This window comes from Lingula anatina, chromosome 4, assembly GCF_051362555.1.
Source record: "Lingula anatina isolate TDL-2025a chromosome 4, LinAna3.0, whole genome shotgun sequence".
NCBI classification, from domain to species: Eukaryota; Metazoa; Brachiopoda; class Lingulata; order Lingulida; family Lingulidae; genus Lingula; species Lingula anatina.
The window spans coordinates 17,792,128-17,811,398 of NC_141770.1; the positions used below are offsets into that span (position 1 = coordinate 17,792,128).

Here is a 19,271-nt window from a genome sequence, read left to right on the forward strand (position 1 = left end):
TATGAATATAAGTCTAATTATTCATTTCAACCTGCGCTAAATGGAAGGCTCACGTAACTTAAAATTGTTCTCTAAATTTGCAGGATCCAGTCTTGAGCATTCAGGATCAACAGAAAATTTCCTTCGTATTAGACGAACAAACGACCGTCCATGTCCCGAACAATCACCTCACAACTTGAACAACAGAACTCCAATTGGCAACCATGCCAAGGTGCCCTGTAAAGATTCTTTGCCGTTTAATAATGCCTCGTCATCTTCCAAAAATGTACACCCTGGCGATTCCCATAGCAATGGATCGTGTGACAGTAATTCCGTTTTAAAATGGCCTGGGATTGAGGTGCTAATGGAGGCTTATCAGAGACACGTTGAAGGTACAACAAGTGACCTTGACCTCAAAACATGACCTTGACCTTGAATATACCCATGACCTTGAAATACAACATCAGGATGGCATGTTTTGAGGTTGATGATTAAATGTTATGGATGTAATACATAATGTTGGTGATGCTGTAGCCAATGCCCCAGCATGCACGTTATTGACAGAGCTATTAGCCAAAAGTATGACCTGCCTAGCCATACAATCGAGATGTCGTCTGCTGAGCTTGCTACCATTCTGCCTTGGTGTGCTATGTGTTTGTGCATGGACTGCTGCAGCTTTTCTAGCACATTTTCCAGGACTCTCATTTCAATGTCTTCAGCGCAATGTGCCTTGGTAAATAATGTGACAGAACTAGACACTCTAAAAAAACTGCAAGACTGGTGATTTTTAGCTTTCTCAGAAAAAATTTTAAAAAGTGAAGAACGCTTAATAATATTATTGAAAGAAATCAGACTGAATGTGAACATTTTAACAGTGTTGTATTTTATACAGGAAGATCTCTAAGTCTAAGGGATGAGTGCAAAAGAGGTCACTTGGTCCATGTCATGTGATCATCACATGACTTAATCCATACCATGAGATCTCACGTGACACAATAGTTACTGTTAACTGTGCTAGTTTTTTTATAAACTGTATTGTCTTTCATACCTAGGAAAGGTGCAAAGTGATTTTTACATAAATCAAACTGCAGATTTTGAATTATTTCATCTGTGATGAAAGAAATAGGGTGCAACAAGATCAACATTCAGCTTGATAATTAAAAATAATGAATTGATTGATTGATATTGATTTAGTACTTAGACTGCATAGAGCATTAGATAAAAAAGAATTAGATTTTTACGTGAAATGTTCTAGTATTAGAGGTTGTCCGAGACAGAATGCATTGTGTAGCTATAAAGTCCAATGAAATATATAGATTTTGATAAAGCTTATTGTAGAATTTACTCCAGATGTTTTGTTTCATATGATGGAATAAAAGATAAAAAGTCCAAATTTTGGATTACTTCATTTTTGCCAATAAGGATCAATTCTCTTTAAAAGAATATATTTATATTCTTCCAATGCTAAATATTTTGTTTGACTTGAAGGAATAAAACTTTTATTTTGTCACGGCACATTTAGATTTGTACCTCTCTAGTGAGTTGTTCTTGTTTTTTGCTAGTGCACAACCTCAGCACAAGAAAAAAATCAATTGCTATGTTCCTCTCTTTCAATTTGCAAAGTAAATGAAAATTGGATTTAAATCTTTAAACTTTTCCTGTTTTCTGCAGGTAATGGATGCTCAGATTCTTAGCCATGAAAAATCTTTGAAAAGATTTTGTTTTTTAAAATAAAAAAAAAAACTGAAGAAATCGCACCTGTTTATTTTTTCAGAAATACCCAGCTTAAAAATGGCATGTTTCTTTTTTTGCTTTAATAAGGATTGTGAATCTTTTTTTTTTTTTTTAATGGGACCTTGAGCCAATCTTTTCTAATTATTATGACACTTAAATGTGCCTTTGAATTCACAACTTCTACTCCTGGGAATTTTTTTAAAGAGTGAAACAAAGTAATTTTTCAACCTTTGATTGAGTAGCACTTTTTGTTTGTGTGTTGATTTGGGAAAGATGGCTTGAAGAAGGAAAATCAGCCAACAAAAATGCCAAAAACATTTTTCTTGACTCGATATGAAGTGTTCAAGTTTAAAAAGAAAAAAGTAGAAAGTTTTGAAATGAAGCATGTATTATGTAGTCTTCTCTTCTGCTTGAGGTATGCAGAACAGACATCACAGAGCAATTTTTGTAAATGTCCTTTATTTATTCATCTATTTATTTAGTTTTTTTTTTTTTTTTTTTTTTTTGTGTGCGATTGAGGGAAGCTTGGAGCAGTTTAAAAACTAAAACTAAGATTATTTAAAATCTTCAAGTTCCTTGGAATGTGGACTTGCCTTACTGTTGAGCCTCTTTTGTTAACAATATTTCTGTGTAAATGTTGCGGCTTGTCAAAATTGAAGAATGTGACAAAGGAATTATGAGTTTGATATAAAGTGGATTTATTAAAGCTTTGCATAAAAGGGTGGATTAAAAGCTAATGATTTAAAAAATATTTTAGTCTCAGTTCTTAATATCAATAAATTGTTTATTTTTATGAATGCTCACTTGTAGAATGCCTGTTTTTAAATTCTTAATTCACAATTTCATGTGTCGTAGCAGACATCCAGGACTTACCTAAAATTTAATTAAAAATTAATTAAAATTTTGAAAATTAATTATAAGAAGATTTGTTCATTTTAGGTTCTGAAATGCACGTTGGTCGTTTCAGAACAGACAATGGAAAAAGAGTTCCTAATGACGAATGCCGACAGAATGAGAAGCGAAACTTTACAACTGAACAGAACGGTTCAGAGACTTAACACCAAAATGGAGGTGGGTTTTTATTATTTTGCTATTTATGCATACATTTATTTAAATTTCGGCTTATGCTATGGACATACCCAGCTGGTGAAAGGATAAAGTTTTGAAAATAAGCAATAGCAATTAATATTTTGGAATAAAATAACAATTGTTTTGATATGTATTATGTAAACCAGTGGAACTTGACCATAACTTATTAAAGTTACATGGAATTAGCAAGGACACAAGTTTTTTTTTTTTTTAATTGCCATTTTCTATATATTTTTTAGGATCTGATAGAGGCAAGGCAACAGTTATCTGCTGAGGAAGAAAAAACTCAGTCTGCCATCTTGTTACTTCATCGCAGCATATCTGACCTACGATAAATTACACTTATGCTGTTCTTTCAGTCTTGCAAAAAAAGATGCTCCCAAACATTTGGACCTGTTACAGATAAAAATGTTCAAATATGGTATGGAAAAGGATGCTGAGAATTGGAGAAAATGCTCATACCACAGTTGCTACAAGCTTTAAAAGTAAAGATACAAAATATGTCAGTTACGAGTGTTCATATGATCACAGTTCAAGGAATTTAGAAAAAAAGCATCTAATCAATGTCCATGGACTAATGAAAAGAGTAGATCAGTCAAGTTCTTTGGACATTTTGCATAGAAGTCAATCCCGTGGTACCCCGAGGTTCAGAATATTGGTGCATGTAATATAGTATTTGGTTGGCTGTAAACTCAGGGTGTTCTTTGTCTGAATGTAGTAAAGAAAGTAACTGTTTCCGGCAAGTGTCGACCCACTGTGGCCCTTTAAGAAATGTGTTTATGTCAAAAAACTGAACTTATTTTAAGCCTGGGAGTTTTGTCCACCTTAGTCCAAGAAAAATGCATGCACAAGGCATCTCATCTAAATATCATCTAAAAGAGCCATGGGTGAAAAACATTAGCAGTTTCTTTGTTCTAGTTAAACAGAAAAAAAGTCTTGTAACCCTAATTTTACAATCATCACTCTGTAGTCTTCACTCATTTAGATGTTGTGCTGAAACAATTATGAAACACATCAGGGAAAAATTCCTGGTTTAATGATAAATGTTGATAGATATTTACTTAGTCTGCAAACTGAATGGTGAGACTGGTGCACAAGCAGGAACAGATTTATAATGTCATTGCCAGGCAAATATTGTTTGTGAATAATAACGAATAAAGCTGCTGAGAGTAAATACCATAGAAATATATATTTATTTAGTGTACTAAATGTGGAAAAAATGTGAAAGTATTAGAATGTATTCATATTGTATTTATGCAGATGATTTCACATTATTAACTGTGCCTTGAGATAAAAGAAGTTCAAATGAAGCAGTTGTAGAATTGCATATTGTGGAGTACTGTTGTACTGTCGTGGTATCTAAGTTAAATATATTGTAATGTCATAGATGTTGTCTGTTGTTCATATACTGACAGATCAGAAAGCACTCATACATATATGTAAATTAGTTCTTTGAGTAATGTCCATTTTGAAGTTAGTATAACTCTTTTTATCAAGTGGAAAAAAACATCAGGTTTGGCTTAACCTTCAGGTTTCATTTCAAGGTTTTCTTTTGGGGGGGGCTTAATTTTCTCACTTTGTGAAATTATTTGTTACTGTAAAGGATGTAACGTGAAATGGTGGGAAGTATCCCGAGGACAGCTGAAAGTATTATGTATGATAATAGCCATAGGAAGTAGATACCTTGCTGTATTTCAGTTTCTCTGTGTATGTCATTTAAATAATGATAAATCATAAAAATAAATTGCCAATGTTAAAAGTAGTGTTATGTTGTTTTTTTTTCAGATTTGCAATTTATTTAATATAATAATATTTACTTGTTGATCTCTGAAGCAAAAGGAAAATATTCACACGATATATCAAAATTCATTACAATAATTGATAAATTCCATATAAAAACCATAATTATGTGCACCCATATTACATGCCTATCCTTACTTTTTTGATGACAAAACATTGAATATGTCTCCCCCTCAAAACCAACAATTGTTTTGATAAGTAAGCTAGGCAGAATAGCACGTCCAGTCATACAATTCTTTGTCCTATCTCCTCACCTCTATCCTTAAACTGACAGTTTTTCAAATGGACAGACAGACCCATCTGTCCTTCCATCCAGACTATGGCCCTTAAAATGTTCAAACTGAGCTACATCTCAGCATTACATTTGTACCAGTACATTTAACAACATTGTTTGTCTTCACATGAAGAAGTTACCTTGAAATGGAACCTCTGTGCTAAACGTGGCCAATTAATAAAACAACTTAAATTCACTTGTGAAGAACTTGTCGAAGACTGGGTTCCCATGCCTAGATCGATCCATCTGGATCGGTCTAACTCCCTGGGGAGTCTCATGAAATTGCTATCAATCAACCGGCTTAAATGTCTGTCACATCTACCGAATCAGCTAGGTGGTAAAGATAATTACCCCCTAACAGCTTTACTAGGTGTAAAAGACATTTAAGCCGGTTAAGCTGATAGCAATTTAGTGAGACTCCCCAGGGAGACAGATCGATCCAAATATCTGTGGGAATGGTCCCAAAGGGACTATATCATATGTAAGTATTTCTCAAAGTGAAACTGTACAAACTATGTCAGGTACAGAAAGTATATCACTCATTGTGGAGAGGACCTGTGTTGTGTCATCCAGATGAGCAGTCATTCAATCCAGACAGTCTTGACTGTTTTCCATCCAGTTCCTGAGTCATTCCATACAGGACAGTCTTTAATCCAGTTTGAAAGTCTTCCAAAGTCAACACAGAAACAATGGTGAATAAAATTCAAATTCTCCAGATTTTCTTCCAGGGAATTCAGAAAACCTTCAAAATCTTCACCATAAGGTACAAACACAAATAAATAAGCAGTTCAACTCATATTATCCTTCCCATCATTCCTGTGTCTGCTTTAACCCAGTTTGTGTGTTAGTCCGTAACATGTGCATCTGATCTAGAGCCCGTGTGAGGAAGGGACGTGCTGTGTTTATTTCCATGGGTGTAAGATGGTTTAGCTGAAGAAGAAGAAAGTTTGCATAAAATCAGTCAGCCAACATGAATATAAGGGTTCTTACAAGCTCAGTAATACAGATTTTTTTCAAGCATGAAACAATCCAACTTTTCACTGAAAGTGAATTATGATGAGTCACATTGCTACAGCATACTCAAGTTGTACTACTAGCAATAATGACGTCAAACTAACCTCCCCCCACCCCCAAATATCAATCAAGTTGGGGATTGATAGAATGGGGTGGTTACATGTATGGGGTGGGAGAGTAAGACTTGACTGACCATTTTTGGCTCCCTAATCCCCTAAATATAACTGGAAGCAAGTGACATTATTCTGTGAGCCTCAGTGTGTTTCTTTCCGCTTGGTTAGGTGGGTCAAAAGTAAGGCTGGGCAAACAAGTTAATTTGTATTTGTAAAAAGGGGGAATGTCCTCTTTGTATCTGCTGACAGTGATTATTACCTTGGCATGCGTGACATCACTTTTTACAAACACATCAATACTGCTCCTTAGCTTGGCGTTCCTCAAATCCCAGATGTCCTTGATGAGGGTCCGGATCTGGTCTGCTCTTGGGATATCCTCAGGAGCACTGGAGTCGAAAGACAAATCATAGATTGTTAAAGAGTTATGGCAGTGTCAGGAAAGGAAGAACAAAGGATGGTTTGTCAGAGAAAACAAGTTTAACATAAAGTTTCTTAAGTATGAGTTTTTCTCAGGAAAATCTTATTCTGGCATCTTTATTCTGTTTCTAACTGGGCACTGACTTTTTTTTCAATGTGTTGGGAAGAAGATCAATACTCACTACTTCATCAACAGCTGTGTTATTTCCATGTAATGGTTACTGGGCATTGCAGTGAAGAATTTGTCATCGCTTTCTTTCTGTTTTACTTCTTCAAGTGCATCTAGAATATCAAAGAAAATAAATATAATCAGATTATAGTCCTTCTGTGCTAGTGCCAAGTTCAGAGTCAGTTTAGGGCTTTGACTTGAAATTTATGGCAAACAATGAGTATCAATCATATACACCTAAGATCTAATATACCGTTTATTAGATCTTAGTATACACCAAGGCATTAAAAAAGAAATCTGAGACTCAGTGACAAATATTTTATTTTTTGTTAGTAAAGGTCTAACACACTCTATGCTTTTAACCAATGACCCTCATAAACTTGTTTGGTCACTGATTTAACTAAAGTGTCAATTAACATCTCAGAGAGACCAAACAGGACTACTACTGAATCAGAGATACGGATACAAGTATCAACACAACGCACCTACATCCATCCACTCAGGTGGTTGTATTCTACATTTCTGCCTCTGTTTGAGATTCAATGCCATCCACAGGGGGACGTCCACAGGGAGGCTGGGGCTGAAAGGTCCTATCTCACCCTGTAAAGAGAAGCTTTTTATACAAAAAAAAATGGAACATCAATAAATGAATTTGCTAGTGAATATGTTGCCAGAGTATTGGGCCTTATGGACTACCTACTCACTGCAAGTAAAGCCAAACTGATATACAAGATCAGTAAGAATTAACTAGTTAGTAGAAGTTAACCATAACTTGATTCAAGAACTTCTTGCTTGATTTGATTGGTCACTAAATGTGTCATGCCACCATTCACAGTGAACATTATCATCCTAGCTACCGTGCACAACCTGCACGGAGACTCTAGCTTGTAAATGCATTCAGATTAACACATCTTGTACTGTACTAGAGTTGAGTAGAATAAAAAAAGCTAGTCATTATAATAGTGCGTTGCAGGGGCGGATTTAGGGCGTCTTCTGAGTCTTCCGGAAGACAGTCAGATTTTCAAGTTTACATTGACGGGTATCTAATTTTTTCTGTCGGAGGACGGTCAAAAATGGAGGATGGATCAACAAAGATAAGTTGGAAGACTGTCAGAAAATAACTCTGGATCCGCCCATGCGTTGGAAACAAGAGGAGGCGTGGTAGTCTCTTAATCTGATTGCATTCAGCAGGAGCCCCCGTGGAGTTAGTGCACAGTAATTATAACCAGTAATAAGTATTTTTTTAATTTACTTATTCTAAAAAATAACAGCATAGTACATTGACAGCCTTGTGATGCCTTTGCAACAAATAATATTGCTCAGAGAGCAAAAAACCCTGCAAATGTTGTAAATTCTTTTAAATTTCAATTTACTTTAAATTTTTATTCATTTTTGAATCAAGAAATATTTAGATTTAATTATAAATTAAACAAGAAAATGCAAGTTGTATATTTATTCTATCTAAATCAACTTTGTTTTACACTCATTATAATTGCATAAATAATGTCATATTTTTAGTCTATTTCATAAGTAGATCTCTGATAATAATGTAACTATCTTTTCAATAATAAATAAAACATTGTAAACATATGCTTAAATATGCAACAAAAAAAATAGAAACAAACTAAAGCAAAAAAAAAAAGTCACGCCACACTAGGGCTCGAACCATCGTCGTCAAAAATCGAGCAAACAAGCAATTAGCCTGCAAAATGCTTTGCAGGCAATCAACGACCGTCTAACAACGAACTCATCCAATCGACTGAAAATAGAGTAAACTGGAGGACCATGATCGTCGGTGCCTGCACTTGTCCTGACTTAATTGTTAAAGAAGAAGAATTCTAAAAAAAAATCACAGAAAATGCAATTTGATAATGCACACAGTGCCACACAGTAAATGGTTTTGGTTCAAGTTTACCCTTGTTTACTTACACCAATCAAATAAATCTTATCTTGATTAAAGTTTGGAACCACAGTCACCATCGTCTTCTCCGCTAGAAACTCAACTTCGGCTGGATCCATAGACATTGTTTTATCTCATTACTATGTGTTGTCTATGTGATAGTTTCGCGGGAATACATGAATATAGGTCATGGGAATAGGGTCAAGTAAGACAAACTTAGAAAAAAAAACAACTGAAAAGATCCGGCATAATCAACTAAATATCTTCAAAAAGTTTGAAAAAGTATATCTTTGTCTAAAAATAGAATTATTGCAATTTTCTAGATATAACTGTTGCATACACAAAATTATAACAAGTCTGTCTTCGGTAGCGTCATCTATCGGTCGTTTGAGAAGGTGGTGAAAATGGCTGTCTGTCTTGCCAGGCAAGAAGTTGCAGCACATTTGGGCCAATATGCGCGCCGCTGCACTCTCAAAGTAAGTAAAATGCAATTAATCAAAACGTTACCGACTCTTTCAACATATTTTTGTTGTTCCCCTTTGTTGTCAGGGAAGGTCGAGATGAAAATATGAGGCACACCCCCGGCGACACCACCCGGCGAAATGGCTTGGATCTTTAAATTAATTGTTTTTAATCAAGTAGTATTGATTGCATGTATGGCAATTCATTGTTAACTCTCGTTTTGCCAAAGGTAACTTCAAATTAAAAGAAAAAAATTAATTTATGTCTTTATACTGGTTATTGATTTTGCCATGCGGTGACGTATTTGCTAATTAATACAGCTTAACTAAAATTGCTTGAAATTAAAAATTGTAATTATCAGGAAATGCTTATGAATATAAAATATCTGTTAAGGCCCAGCCAATGGTGTGCTGTAGTGCATTAATTGGAAAGAGCAAGGTCCCATCAGTGAGCTCATCTGCTAAAACCAGCAGTAGTGTCATACAGAGGAGAACTCTCTTTGGCTCTTCCAAGATCCCACAGCTGTCTAATATCCTCAGCCGCTCTGGGAAGGAGTTGCAAGATGTGGAGGAAGAAGATGCAGATGATTACAGGTAGATACGGTGTTGTTAGAGATAACAAGGTGAAAAAATATTTCGATGTAAAAATAATTTCTATTGTTTGCACACAAGCATGCTTACACACAAATGCACGCACACACACACATACACAATAAAATTCACATGTGCCCTTATGCTTCTGAGCACGCACACACACACACACACACACACACACACACACACACACACACTTGTGTAAACATGAATTAACATGCAGGTGCATAAAGATGCATGTACACATGCATTTACATGTGAATGAAAGCATGCACACTCAAACCAGTGTCCCTAAAACGGGCATTACAGCACAATATAGTACAACACAGTGCAATACAATTGAAAAAAAATGCAAAAAAAGAGAATTTGCATTCAGTGTCATTGGAAAATGTCAGGGATCCTTTAACATAAAAAATTTGATTATTTTAGGGAACGTTTCATACCTGTGACCAGACTGACATTACACCGTATGCTGCTCCAAGAGCCAGACTTTCTCACAGAGCAGGAGAAAAAGATGTACAATGAGTTTGCAGATGCCCTGGACAGTGCTGTGGACAACAAATACAAAGGGACCCTCAGGGAGCTCAATGTAAGAAAAGCAAGGCTACACAAGCAAGTTTACTTTATATGCAGAATTGAATAGATCGATAACAGTCCATCTAATTAGTTTTGTATAAACTGATAACAATTGATTATGATATAATATTATAGCATTGCACACCTACATGCATGCTACTAGTACTACTACTATCTCCTATTGCGCCGTTGGGCATCTAGGGTGTCAACAAAGGTCCTCCACTTCTCTCTGTCTCTAGCCAGATGTTGGATTGCCCTCCAACTTTTGCCCAGTTCAACAGTTCTCCTCCATGTGGTCTTGGGTCTGCCTCTTTTTCTATGCCCCTGTGTTGTCCAGAACATGGCTACTTTAGTTTTGGAATTTGGGTTTTTTCTCAGCACATGGCCAATCCATTTCCATCTTCTTGTCCTGATGACTTTGCTCATGTTTCTCTGGTTGGTTTGCTTTAACAGATCTTCATTTGATACAGTCCTTGGCCAGAATATTTTTCTGAGGCTTGAGGTGTGAAAGGTAGATAGCTTCCTGGGATCTTCTTCAGTTATGCGCCAGCATTCTGAACCATAGAGAAGAGTTGATAGTACACAGCTCTCAAATAAGTGGAGTCTGCATGCATTCACCCCAGTGCAAATAGGTATTATGAAGAAGAACATGGTTTTTGAGGTATTTTGCACATTTGATTTAGAACAAAACAAAGAGAAGTTGCAAATTACATTCCTGGATGGCATCCTTTAATCCCTGGAACTTATAATATTTTCAGTGTTCAGAAAGTTCCCTTATTTTCATATTATTCAGGCCATCTTTGATCCAATCAACCCAGACAAGGACACTTTAGTCTCCAAACAGCTGAGCAAGAAGCAGAGGATGGACCAGGAGTTCTACTTGCTTCAGAAGCTGGCTGAGGTGCTGGAAACTGCCAACTTCCATGAGCTTCCTAGACCTGTTGTGGAGAGAGCACTGGAAGATAAGAATACTGCTGCCAAAGTCATGGTTGGTACTCCTAGTTCTATTTACTTGTTTGTTTGTTTGTTTGTGCCTTACTTTATTTATGTATTCATTTAATCATTCATTTATTTATTTTATATTTATGAGACTAACATTTGTGTTATTCTGTTTGGTGGTACATGTAAGTAAAGTTGAAAGCAGTCCGGTTTTTGTACTCCATGTATAAATATATGTAGTACTGAAGCAAGCAGTGATGATGGGTTTCAGCAGATTGTTACATTTCAGGCATTATTCACAAAGTATAATTTTGAGAAATATTTTACTTCAGTTTTTGTCAAGTGTTTTGAGGAATTACTGTATTTATAAATTATTTCATGGTGAAATAGACTGATTATTGTTTATTTTGTTTTGTATAAAAATATCTATCAGTCTTTAATGAGATATGCTTGTGCATGCGTACCCAGTTTAGCTTGTGACATTGTTAATTTTTGCATTTGATAACTTTTTTTTTGTGCAAGAGAAAATTTGGGTTTCTGTTAGAAAGTAAGTTTCTGTAAGTTTCTACTGTAAAGGGGATGATATCTTAACAAAATATTAGAGTGAGTGTGTTATTTGATGTTTTCTCGTCAGGTTAGTGTGGATCCCACTAAGTATGACGTTCTCCGTTTCTGGGTTTTGGGCAAGGAATTTCCACCACCAGATGTCTCCTGGTACCAGTCCTTACTCAACCGGCTCAGGGGTCTGCCCCAACCCAAACCAGTCGAATACTACAAGCGCGTCCTGGTCGCAGTGCGCCACAAACGCGACCAGAAAGTCATGTTGAAATTCTTCAAGGAAGTTCCCAGCAACTCCCTGGAGAAACTGCTGCCCGAGGGCAAGATTTACATGACCAAGTTTGACCAGGGAGTCTTGCTGACCATGGGGAGTACGGCCGCTGTTGGGATACTAATTAAATTGGTCACTTGGATGGCATCCATGGAAATTAACTGGTCACTGCTTTTGACCGGTGTCACTGGACTCATTGGTGCCAGGGTGTATGGGTTGTACAAGGACAGAAGAAATGCGTACCTGGTGGATCTGAACCGTATGTTGTATTTTAAGAACATTGCTAATAACAGAGGGGTGCTGAGTCTGTTGGTAGATAGATCCTGTGATGAGACTTTCAAGGAGGTTCTTCTTGCCTATACATACTTATTGACTACAAGAGCGCCATCTATTAGAGAGAAGGGAAGCAGTGAACATTTACCGTCAGAACTAGGTATGTGAAAGCAGCAGTTCATAATTTTTTTCATGCCATCAGTTAAATATTTAGATTTATAAGTAGATCTCAGTATTTTTCTATGATATTTTCTTGGGAGGCAAGCTTGATTTCTTGTGATAAATTTTGTCAAACACCAGTATGTATCCACAGAAATTTCTAAGAAAATTTTGTTGAAAGTTTTTTTTTCATTGGTGTTCTTTTTGTATTTATTTGGAAGTTTAGGACTGTCAAAACTTCTTCATTTTGAAGATGAACTATTTGTCTTTTCTTTTTTCATGGGGTATATTCTACATTACAAATAATAGATTATTGACATTGACGATGTCCTTGTGTGATGCCATAAACCATGATATTAGAGCTTAGGAATTTAGATATAATTGATTTCATTACCTTGATTGTAAACTCTACGGGCATGTTATTTGTCGTTGCAGGTGGTCTGTCAGCAGTACAGCTGGAAAAGAAAATAGAAGATTGGGTGCAAGAAAAGACAGGAAGCAAGATTGAATTCGAATCATCTGTGGCCATTAACTTTCTGAAATCCTATGGCATAGTCCAGGAAACAGATGACAAACTGTTTGTTATACCTCTGAAAACAGCCACAAAAACTCTCCCTTACAGTTCTCAGCACTGGATGGATGAAGTGGAGGAGGAGATAGAGGGGTACGACAGGGAGGGGAAACCAGAAACGGATGAACAGTATAAAAAAGAAGCGAAGAAGGAAAAGCTTATAGGCTGGCAATAGTTTGACTGTAACAGTTCTTATCTCTAACTTTTATTTCAATGTGTTCTTGTAAAAAAATTGGCTGGATTTGATGGGGGGAAATAGGAGAACGTTCATAGTTGCCAATTAATATTCAGGAGAGTTTGACAGCCACTTTTCTGAAAGTTCAGCAAATTATTTCAGAAATTCATAGCGACTTTTTAAAAATGTTTCTTTCTGGTTGCATGATATTTTAACTACCAGTGCCAACCTGATTTCTGTTCCTTTTCAGACAGAGAAAAATTTTCCTTTTGTTATTATTTGTAAGGTTTAAGGGTTTTTGAATGAAAAGAGTTCAAATAGACTTAAATAGTAGAAAGAGTTAGAGGAAGGAGGTTTGGGTAGATATTTGTTAATAATGACCTCATCATGGACCACACTGAACTAGCAATGGAAAGATGTCCATTTCCATAATTTCATTTTGTCTTGAACATTTTTCTTACATTTTTCATGGCCGAAAAATGTTGTGTTTTTTGACTGATTTTAATCAGTCAAAAAAAATGCCACTTATTGCTGGCACTATGAATGATTGATTCAAGAAGAAAATTGATAGAAAGAATATGCTGAAAAATGCATGTACCTTTACCAATTTATAACAAATAAATGAATATTGGAGATTCATTTCAGTACTTACAATGCAGGTAAAGGTTTATATTGTGGCCAAATATTGGCCAAAAATTCTTTTTCAGCATTTTCCCCTTTTATTGTGTATTTGTAATATACCTACATGAAAGCAAGTGAATTATTTGAAAGAATGTGTAATGTTGTGGAATGTTTCACAATTTATACAGTTATTGGAGCATGTTGTGTTTTGTACTGTTGATGAACCTATTGTGTAGGCAATTTATTTTATTGCGCCTTATTAGGCTAATTTGTTGTGCGCTAGGGTAAAGTAGTATCATTGTGCTAATGAAACGCCATAGCATGTGTTTGTGATATGAAAAATGAAATTTCCGAAACTGTTCAAGGATTTGTGAAAAATCGTGGCCATGTCTGGCATTTGCCAACTTTTCCGTTTTCCACCTAGGTAAAAAATAGAGTGAAATCTCTTTATGACATATTTGTTTACATTGTCTTGAATGTATTTGAGGTCTGTGAACCCGTCTTTACATATCCCGAAAATTCGTGCACAACATGGTTTCAAAGTCATTGCATTTACTGAGTGTAAATTGTATCGAATAAAACAATTGAATAAAAGATTTCTGTGTTTTAATTTCCAAAACTTAATATCATTTAAAAAATATTTTACAGTGTTTTTTACGTAACGACTAAAATAATGTGGAAAGTAGACGGGGTACTTTTGTGAGCTTCCAACAGACATGAATATAACTTATATTAGACATTCATCTTTATCAAGAAATCTACTAATTTATTAAAACTAAAAAAGAATTCACTTTTGTGGAAATGCTTGTTCTTGATATGTATTTGTAAAAAATAGCATGTGTTTGTTTTAGAACGCTCTTAATTCTCTTTAACATGACTGAAACTGCTGATCTGAAATCGCAATCGGGGAAAAATGAGGCAATGGGTGAAGTTGTCAGTTGTATATCAAGCCCTAGCACATCAAATATTGTAAAATTTTCTTGTTTTTTTTCACAAAAATTTCCTGTACTCTTGTTTGTAGAAAGACTTTAACTCGTTTATATTTTTTAGTATTTTGAAATATATTTAGAATTTTGAAGTGTATATAAACAACACTTAACATTTACGTGCCTATTTTGGTGGGAATTCCTTACGTTATTGTGACGTCATAGATCTTCGCCATGCGTAACGTAACGCCGCGGCTACGTCAGATAGTAACGACAGTGTTTCAAGATTTTGCGTAAACAAAAGAAAGCAATTGGTGATGATTTCTACTGTATTTATTTGAAATGATAATAATTTCGCATCTAGCGTTTCTGGGTGCGCAACACAGTTACGAATACATCAAACGGAGAGCCCTGGAGAACAAGGTAAATTGTTAAGTAATCCCTATAGATATGTCGGAATTTTTTTCTGTAGATGCATGCCCTCCTTCATTTTTACTTAAATCTATAGCCGTTACAACCGACGTCGCTGCCTTTTTAAAGCACAGAATCCCATGATAGAAAACTTTTACAGTTAGCCTATGTTAGATCTGATGATCTCTGACGGTTGTTTAATTACCCATTGATTGGCCAAAATAGCAGTGTTCTTTTAAACAAATGCAAAATGCCTCGATATATTTACCACGACTGAGGTTTTTCTTATCAACAGATCCGAAAGCTTCATTTTAATGGATTTCCTGGACAGATGAAATTGGGCTCCGGGAGCTATGGAAACGTTTACAAGGTATGTCATAATGAGACTATTTTCCATTTATATCTGCTTGGATTTTGCAACGGACAATATATGGTGGTGAAATTGAGAGAAAACTTGGTTTTGAAACTTAACATATTTGATTGGTTTACTGGATGGAGGTACCCTGAATTTGGAAGAACTGGCGGCGACATTCCTCCACGGTTTCTGTCCCCACGCCCGTTCCTCTACAAGCATCCGAAATTCTACCCTCTACCGGGGTGGCAGATTATATAGGGAAAAACGGAAAAATTTGAGACATATCTGTGAATATCTGTGAAAAATCAATCTGTCGCCTGGTAGAGGGTATCAAAATTCAGGGTAGGGATGGCGAGCGTTGTTATTTCACCTCATTAAAAAGGAATGATATATGGAGCGTTGTATATTGTATAGTTATTGATTTGCCTTTCCGTGTCTACGGAGGAGCACGTGCTGTTATAACATTGTTATTATCTCACATTTAGTTTTCAAACGACTGGGCATTGAAAGTACCGGTAGACATCGACAGGGCTCAAGCATTTGAAAAGGAGATTGATCTTCTTAAAGAGCTCAAAAGCGATTTCATTTTGAGGTAATTATATTATTTTACTTTTTCTTTAAGTAAATATTTAAATCACCCTCATTTCACTTTTTATTCAAATTACACTCGCCCCCTTAAGTATTTCTTTTTATTTATTCCTTCATTTTTTCAATTTTATTCAAATATGTTTATGTAAAGGGTGCTTTACCAGTTTATGGAGGTCGACGTATTCATCTTTGATTGTTTCATGTTCTGCAGCTGATTTCGTTATTTTTCATTTCTGGTTTTAGTTTGCACCATTCATTTGAGGTAAAACCTGGCTTACCTGTTGTCTTGACAGAACTTTGCCCACTTGACCTACAGCGTCTGACCGATTATCAGTATGTTTTATTTTTCTTAATCTTATTTATTTTTATTCTTCTCTTGTTCTTTGTCGTTAAAACTTGTATTGACTCGTTTTAACTGTGTTTGGCTTTATATAACCCATTTTCATTTTACCGTTCTTCACCGACTTTGCTAGGATATTGGACATTTCTGGACATTTATGGAAGTCTACAGACTTATTTAATTATACTAATTTTATTTGTTCATATACCATATTTCTTATGTACGTTAAAAAATTTTTACGATTTTATATCAATGTGCCATTTTTTTTTTTTAAAAAAAAGAAAAAGATTAGATTAAAAAGAGTACGGTGTGGGATCTATTTTCTTTTCATTCACGTAACTATTTCAATTTTTCAGCGGCATTTTAGAGTCAAGGGCCGTCAAGTTTGTCACGGTGTCGGTCTGTATAGCCCTGCAGTTCATGAGGAGTCAAAAACTCATTCACTTTGACATCAAGCTGAACAATATCCTAATAAACCGAAGTGGCATTCCTAAAGTGGTGAGCGCACAATGAATAAATAATTATTTTATGTACAAAAGTATAAGACGCAATACGTTCTTTGGAATCTAATTTGCATATGACTGTTACGGTAAAGTGTGGTATTTCTGATAGGGTAATGTTTAGCATTTCATCAAAAGAAAATTTGTCGAGTCTCTACGTTGGTGCGTATTCTAAGCATTTATGCTAATGATTGTCAGTTTGATAAGATTTGTTGCAACATGGAGTAAACGAGAAAAATCACACAGTGACTTAGTGCGTGTGATTATCCATGTTCATTTATTTATTCAATTTCATTTTTTCAGTGTGATTTGGGGTCCGCCCACCGCTGTGACGAGAGCGGAGAGAGTAGCTGGGGACCGAGGATGGTAGCTTACACCATCACCAAGAACCTCGCCCCGGAAATTCTAATGCGCACTTCTGCGTCCGTTCAGGCGGACTATTTTGCTCTGGGTGTGATGATATTCGAGTTGTACGTTGGCAGGTAAATAACCTAGTCACAGTGCTGCAAAATTACTAACAATGTAGTCCTTTGGGTTAGTTCATGCGAGAGCGCATTTTTTTCCTTTTTATCCTTCAAACTGTGTAATATTTTAGTATCTTTGTACTGGTATTTAAGTTAATATGGAATTTAATTTGATGAAATAATATTCAAAATGAGAGGTCCACTCTACTTTTTCTTTGTTGCAATTGGTACCATTGTAGTTAATTTTGTCAGGAAATTGGGAAAACTCCTTTTTTTGTAAATCTTATAATTTCGATTTTTCTTCTGTAGAATTCATGCAGAATTTATATTTCGATTTCTTCTGTAGACACCCTCTCTGGTACAACGAGCCACACAGCAGAGCAGCCATCAAAGTGAAAATTCTGGCTGGAAATATCCTCCACGCCGACTATGCAGAACCGACATTCCGGGAGTTAGCTGAGAACTTGATCTGGTGAGTACTTTTCTTCTTTATTTATCGATAGATTATACTTTTTATTTAATGATTTATTTTACTTTTTATCTTTCTACCTGCATATTTATTGAGTTATTTTTGTATTTATTTGTACATCTTTAATTTAAAAGAGTCATATGAGAGTTTAACAAACAGCATTGTCTGTTTCAACATTTTTAGACTTGATTTATTGTATTCATATTTAATTACTAAACGTCAGGTTGAGCCTATTTTTCAAGAAGACTCGGATAAAAGGTTAACGAATAGCATTGTCCTCATGGATTTCAAAATTTTTAGACTAAGATTATTGTAATAATATTTTACTAAAAGCCACGTTAATCCTATATTTCCAGTAATAGGGTCAACAGAGTGAAGGACGTGAATGGCATATTGCGTCTTCGGTAAGAGTTCGCTAGCTATTTCACCTTGAAATAAAATTACTTAGATTGAAGGATTTAGTTAAACCATTTATAGATATTTTCCTTATTGATCCGTTCCTGTCTGTTCATTCGTTGTTTTCTTTTTATTGCATTTGGCGTTTGTTTTCCTTTAATTTTTATTTTTTATTTGCTCGTTTTTCTCAGTTGGCTTGCTGATTATCACACTAACGTGTTTCCTATGGACTGCAGGTCCTCCCCTCTTCTTGCTTTTGTCCAGGTACTTGCTTCTTCTATAGGTTTCTTTTTCTTGAAATCTTTGTGTTTTTTCCTTTGTTTGCTTGTCATTGCCGTGGTTTGGCGCACATTTCACTAAGGGAGATCATATATATAATTTCCCTTTTAACAATTATAATACATAGTACAGTTTTTACACAGATTTCCATATAGACTATCTACCGTCCCACTTAAGTGTCACGGTTATTTGAAACTACCCGTAATTCATGCATGGCGCGAGTCCCAATTTGTATGTTTGTAAAAACATATAAATATGAAAATAAGTATAAACCTGTGTGAAAATTGTCTTTTATGGAAACATCTTATCGTTGCTTTCGAAATAAGAATTTCTTTCATTTTTATTTTCATCTTTTCTTTTTAAACAGGAGTCTGTCTTGAAGGACATGGAGAGGGTAAGGTACCCTCCAGCTGCGGCGCACCGCCAAACTCACATTACCACACAGGACGCAGCACTCGCCCCAACTCCTAGCACTGGCAAAAACAACTGTGAACTTGTGCCTTGGGACATGCCAGACAACGAGGTGGCAGACGACTGCGACTTTCTTCAGTGGGATGTCCCCAATGACGAGGGGGAAGACAGCGGCATAGTGGCCATGGAGTTCCCCGAAAATGGGGGTGGCATAATGGTATTGGGCATGCCCAGTGATGAGATTGAGGCCGAGGAAGACATGCCCGAGTGGGATGCTCCAGTGGGGGATTTCGACTTTGATTTCACCTTTGAAGAGGGTTGAACGCATTTTCCAAAGTCGATGCAACAACAGGCATTCCTGAAACGCTCTCAGTACCGCATATTTGACAACTCTGTCGCAGATTGTACATGTACATTTTCTGTATATATTTCGTTATAACTGATG

The 19,271-nt window shown here is 35.8% G+C and overlaps 3 protein-coding genes across 7 annotated transcripts in view; 2 read left to right on the forward strand and 1 right to left on the reverse strand.

The window, feature by feature from the left end:
* LOC106169537 (genetic suppressor element 1) overlaps nucleotides 1–4,561 on the forward strand; it is a 73,754-nt gene extending 69,193 nt beyond the window's left edge. For 2 of the 5 annotated variants that reach the window (XM_087012266.1, XM_087012264.1), the window contains exons 14-16: nucleotides 84–371; nucleotides 2,681–2,784; nucleotides 3,042–4,561. In XM_087012266.1, coding sequence (XP_086868392.1) covers nucleotides 84–371; nucleotides 2,681–2,784; nucleotides 3,042–3,137 — 488 coding nt within the window. In that variant the 3' untranslated portion in view covers nucleotides 3,138–4,561. Of the gene's footprint in view, nucleotides 1–83; nucleotides 1,495–2,652; nucleotides 2,785–3,041 lie in introns of those variants that run through there. The other 3 variants (XM_087012267.1, XM_087012268.1, XM_087012269.1) reach the window with 3 other exon arrangements.
* A 14-nt stretch (nucleotides 4,562–4,575) lies between these two features.
* Nucleotides 4,576–8,702, reverse strand: LOC106157162 (DNA replication complex GINS protein PSF2). Its single transcript, XM_013532684.3, has 5 exons — nucleotides 8,519–8,702; nucleotides 7,075–7,189; nucleotides 6,603–6,702; nucleotides 6,263–6,389; nucleotides 4,576–5,806 (listed from the first exon to the last, which is right to left on the reverse strand). Exons 1-5 carry the CDS (start codon nucleotides 8,612–8,614, stop codon nucleotides 5,687–5,689), a joined length of 558 nt encoding a protein of 185 aa, XP_013388138.2. The 5' UTR covers nucleotides 8,615–8,702; the 3' UTR covers nucleotides 4,576–5,686.
* Nucleotides 8,703–8,843: 141 nt separating this feature from the next.
* Nucleotides 8,844–14,283, forward strand: LOC106157157 (transmembrane protein 143). Its single transcript, XM_013532678.2, has 6 exons — nucleotides 8,844–8,965; nucleotides 9,345–9,544; nucleotides 9,974–10,133; nucleotides 10,914–11,108; nucleotides 11,694–12,321; nucleotides 12,756–14,283. Exons 1-6 carry the CDS (start codon nucleotides 8,894–8,896, stop codon nucleotides 13,064–13,066), a joined length of 1,566 nt encoding a protein of 521 aa, XP_013388132.2. The 5' UTR covers nucleotides 8,844–8,893; the 3' UTR covers nucleotides 13,067–14,283.
* Nucleotides 14,284–19,271: the final 4,988 nt, after the last annotated feature.

Coding starts and splice junctions, on each gene's coding strand:
- LOC106157162 (XM_013532684.3), bottom strand. CDS start 8,614: ATGTCTATGGATCCAGCCGAAGTTGAGTTTCTAGCGGAGAAGACGATG. Junction 7,190..8,518: donor ATAAGATTTATTTGATTGGT/GTAAGTAAACAA, acceptor TTCTCTTTACAG/GGTGAGATAGGACCTTTCAG. Junction 6,390..6,602: donor ACACAGCTGTTGATGAAGTA/GTGAGTATTGAT, acceptor TTTCGACTCCAG/TGCTCCTGAGGATATCCCAA.
- LOC106157157 (XM_013532678.2), top strand. CDS start 8,894: ATGGCTGTCTGTCTTGCCAGGCAAGAAGTTGCAGCACATTTGGGCCAA. Junction 9,545..9,973: donor GAAGATGCAGATGATTACAG/GTAGATACGGTG, acceptor TGATTATTTTAG/GGAACGTTTCATACCTGTGA. Junction 12,322..12,755: donor ACATTTACCGTCAGAACTAG/GTATGTGAAAGC, acceptor TTGTCGTTGCAG/GTGGTCTGTCAGCAGTACAG.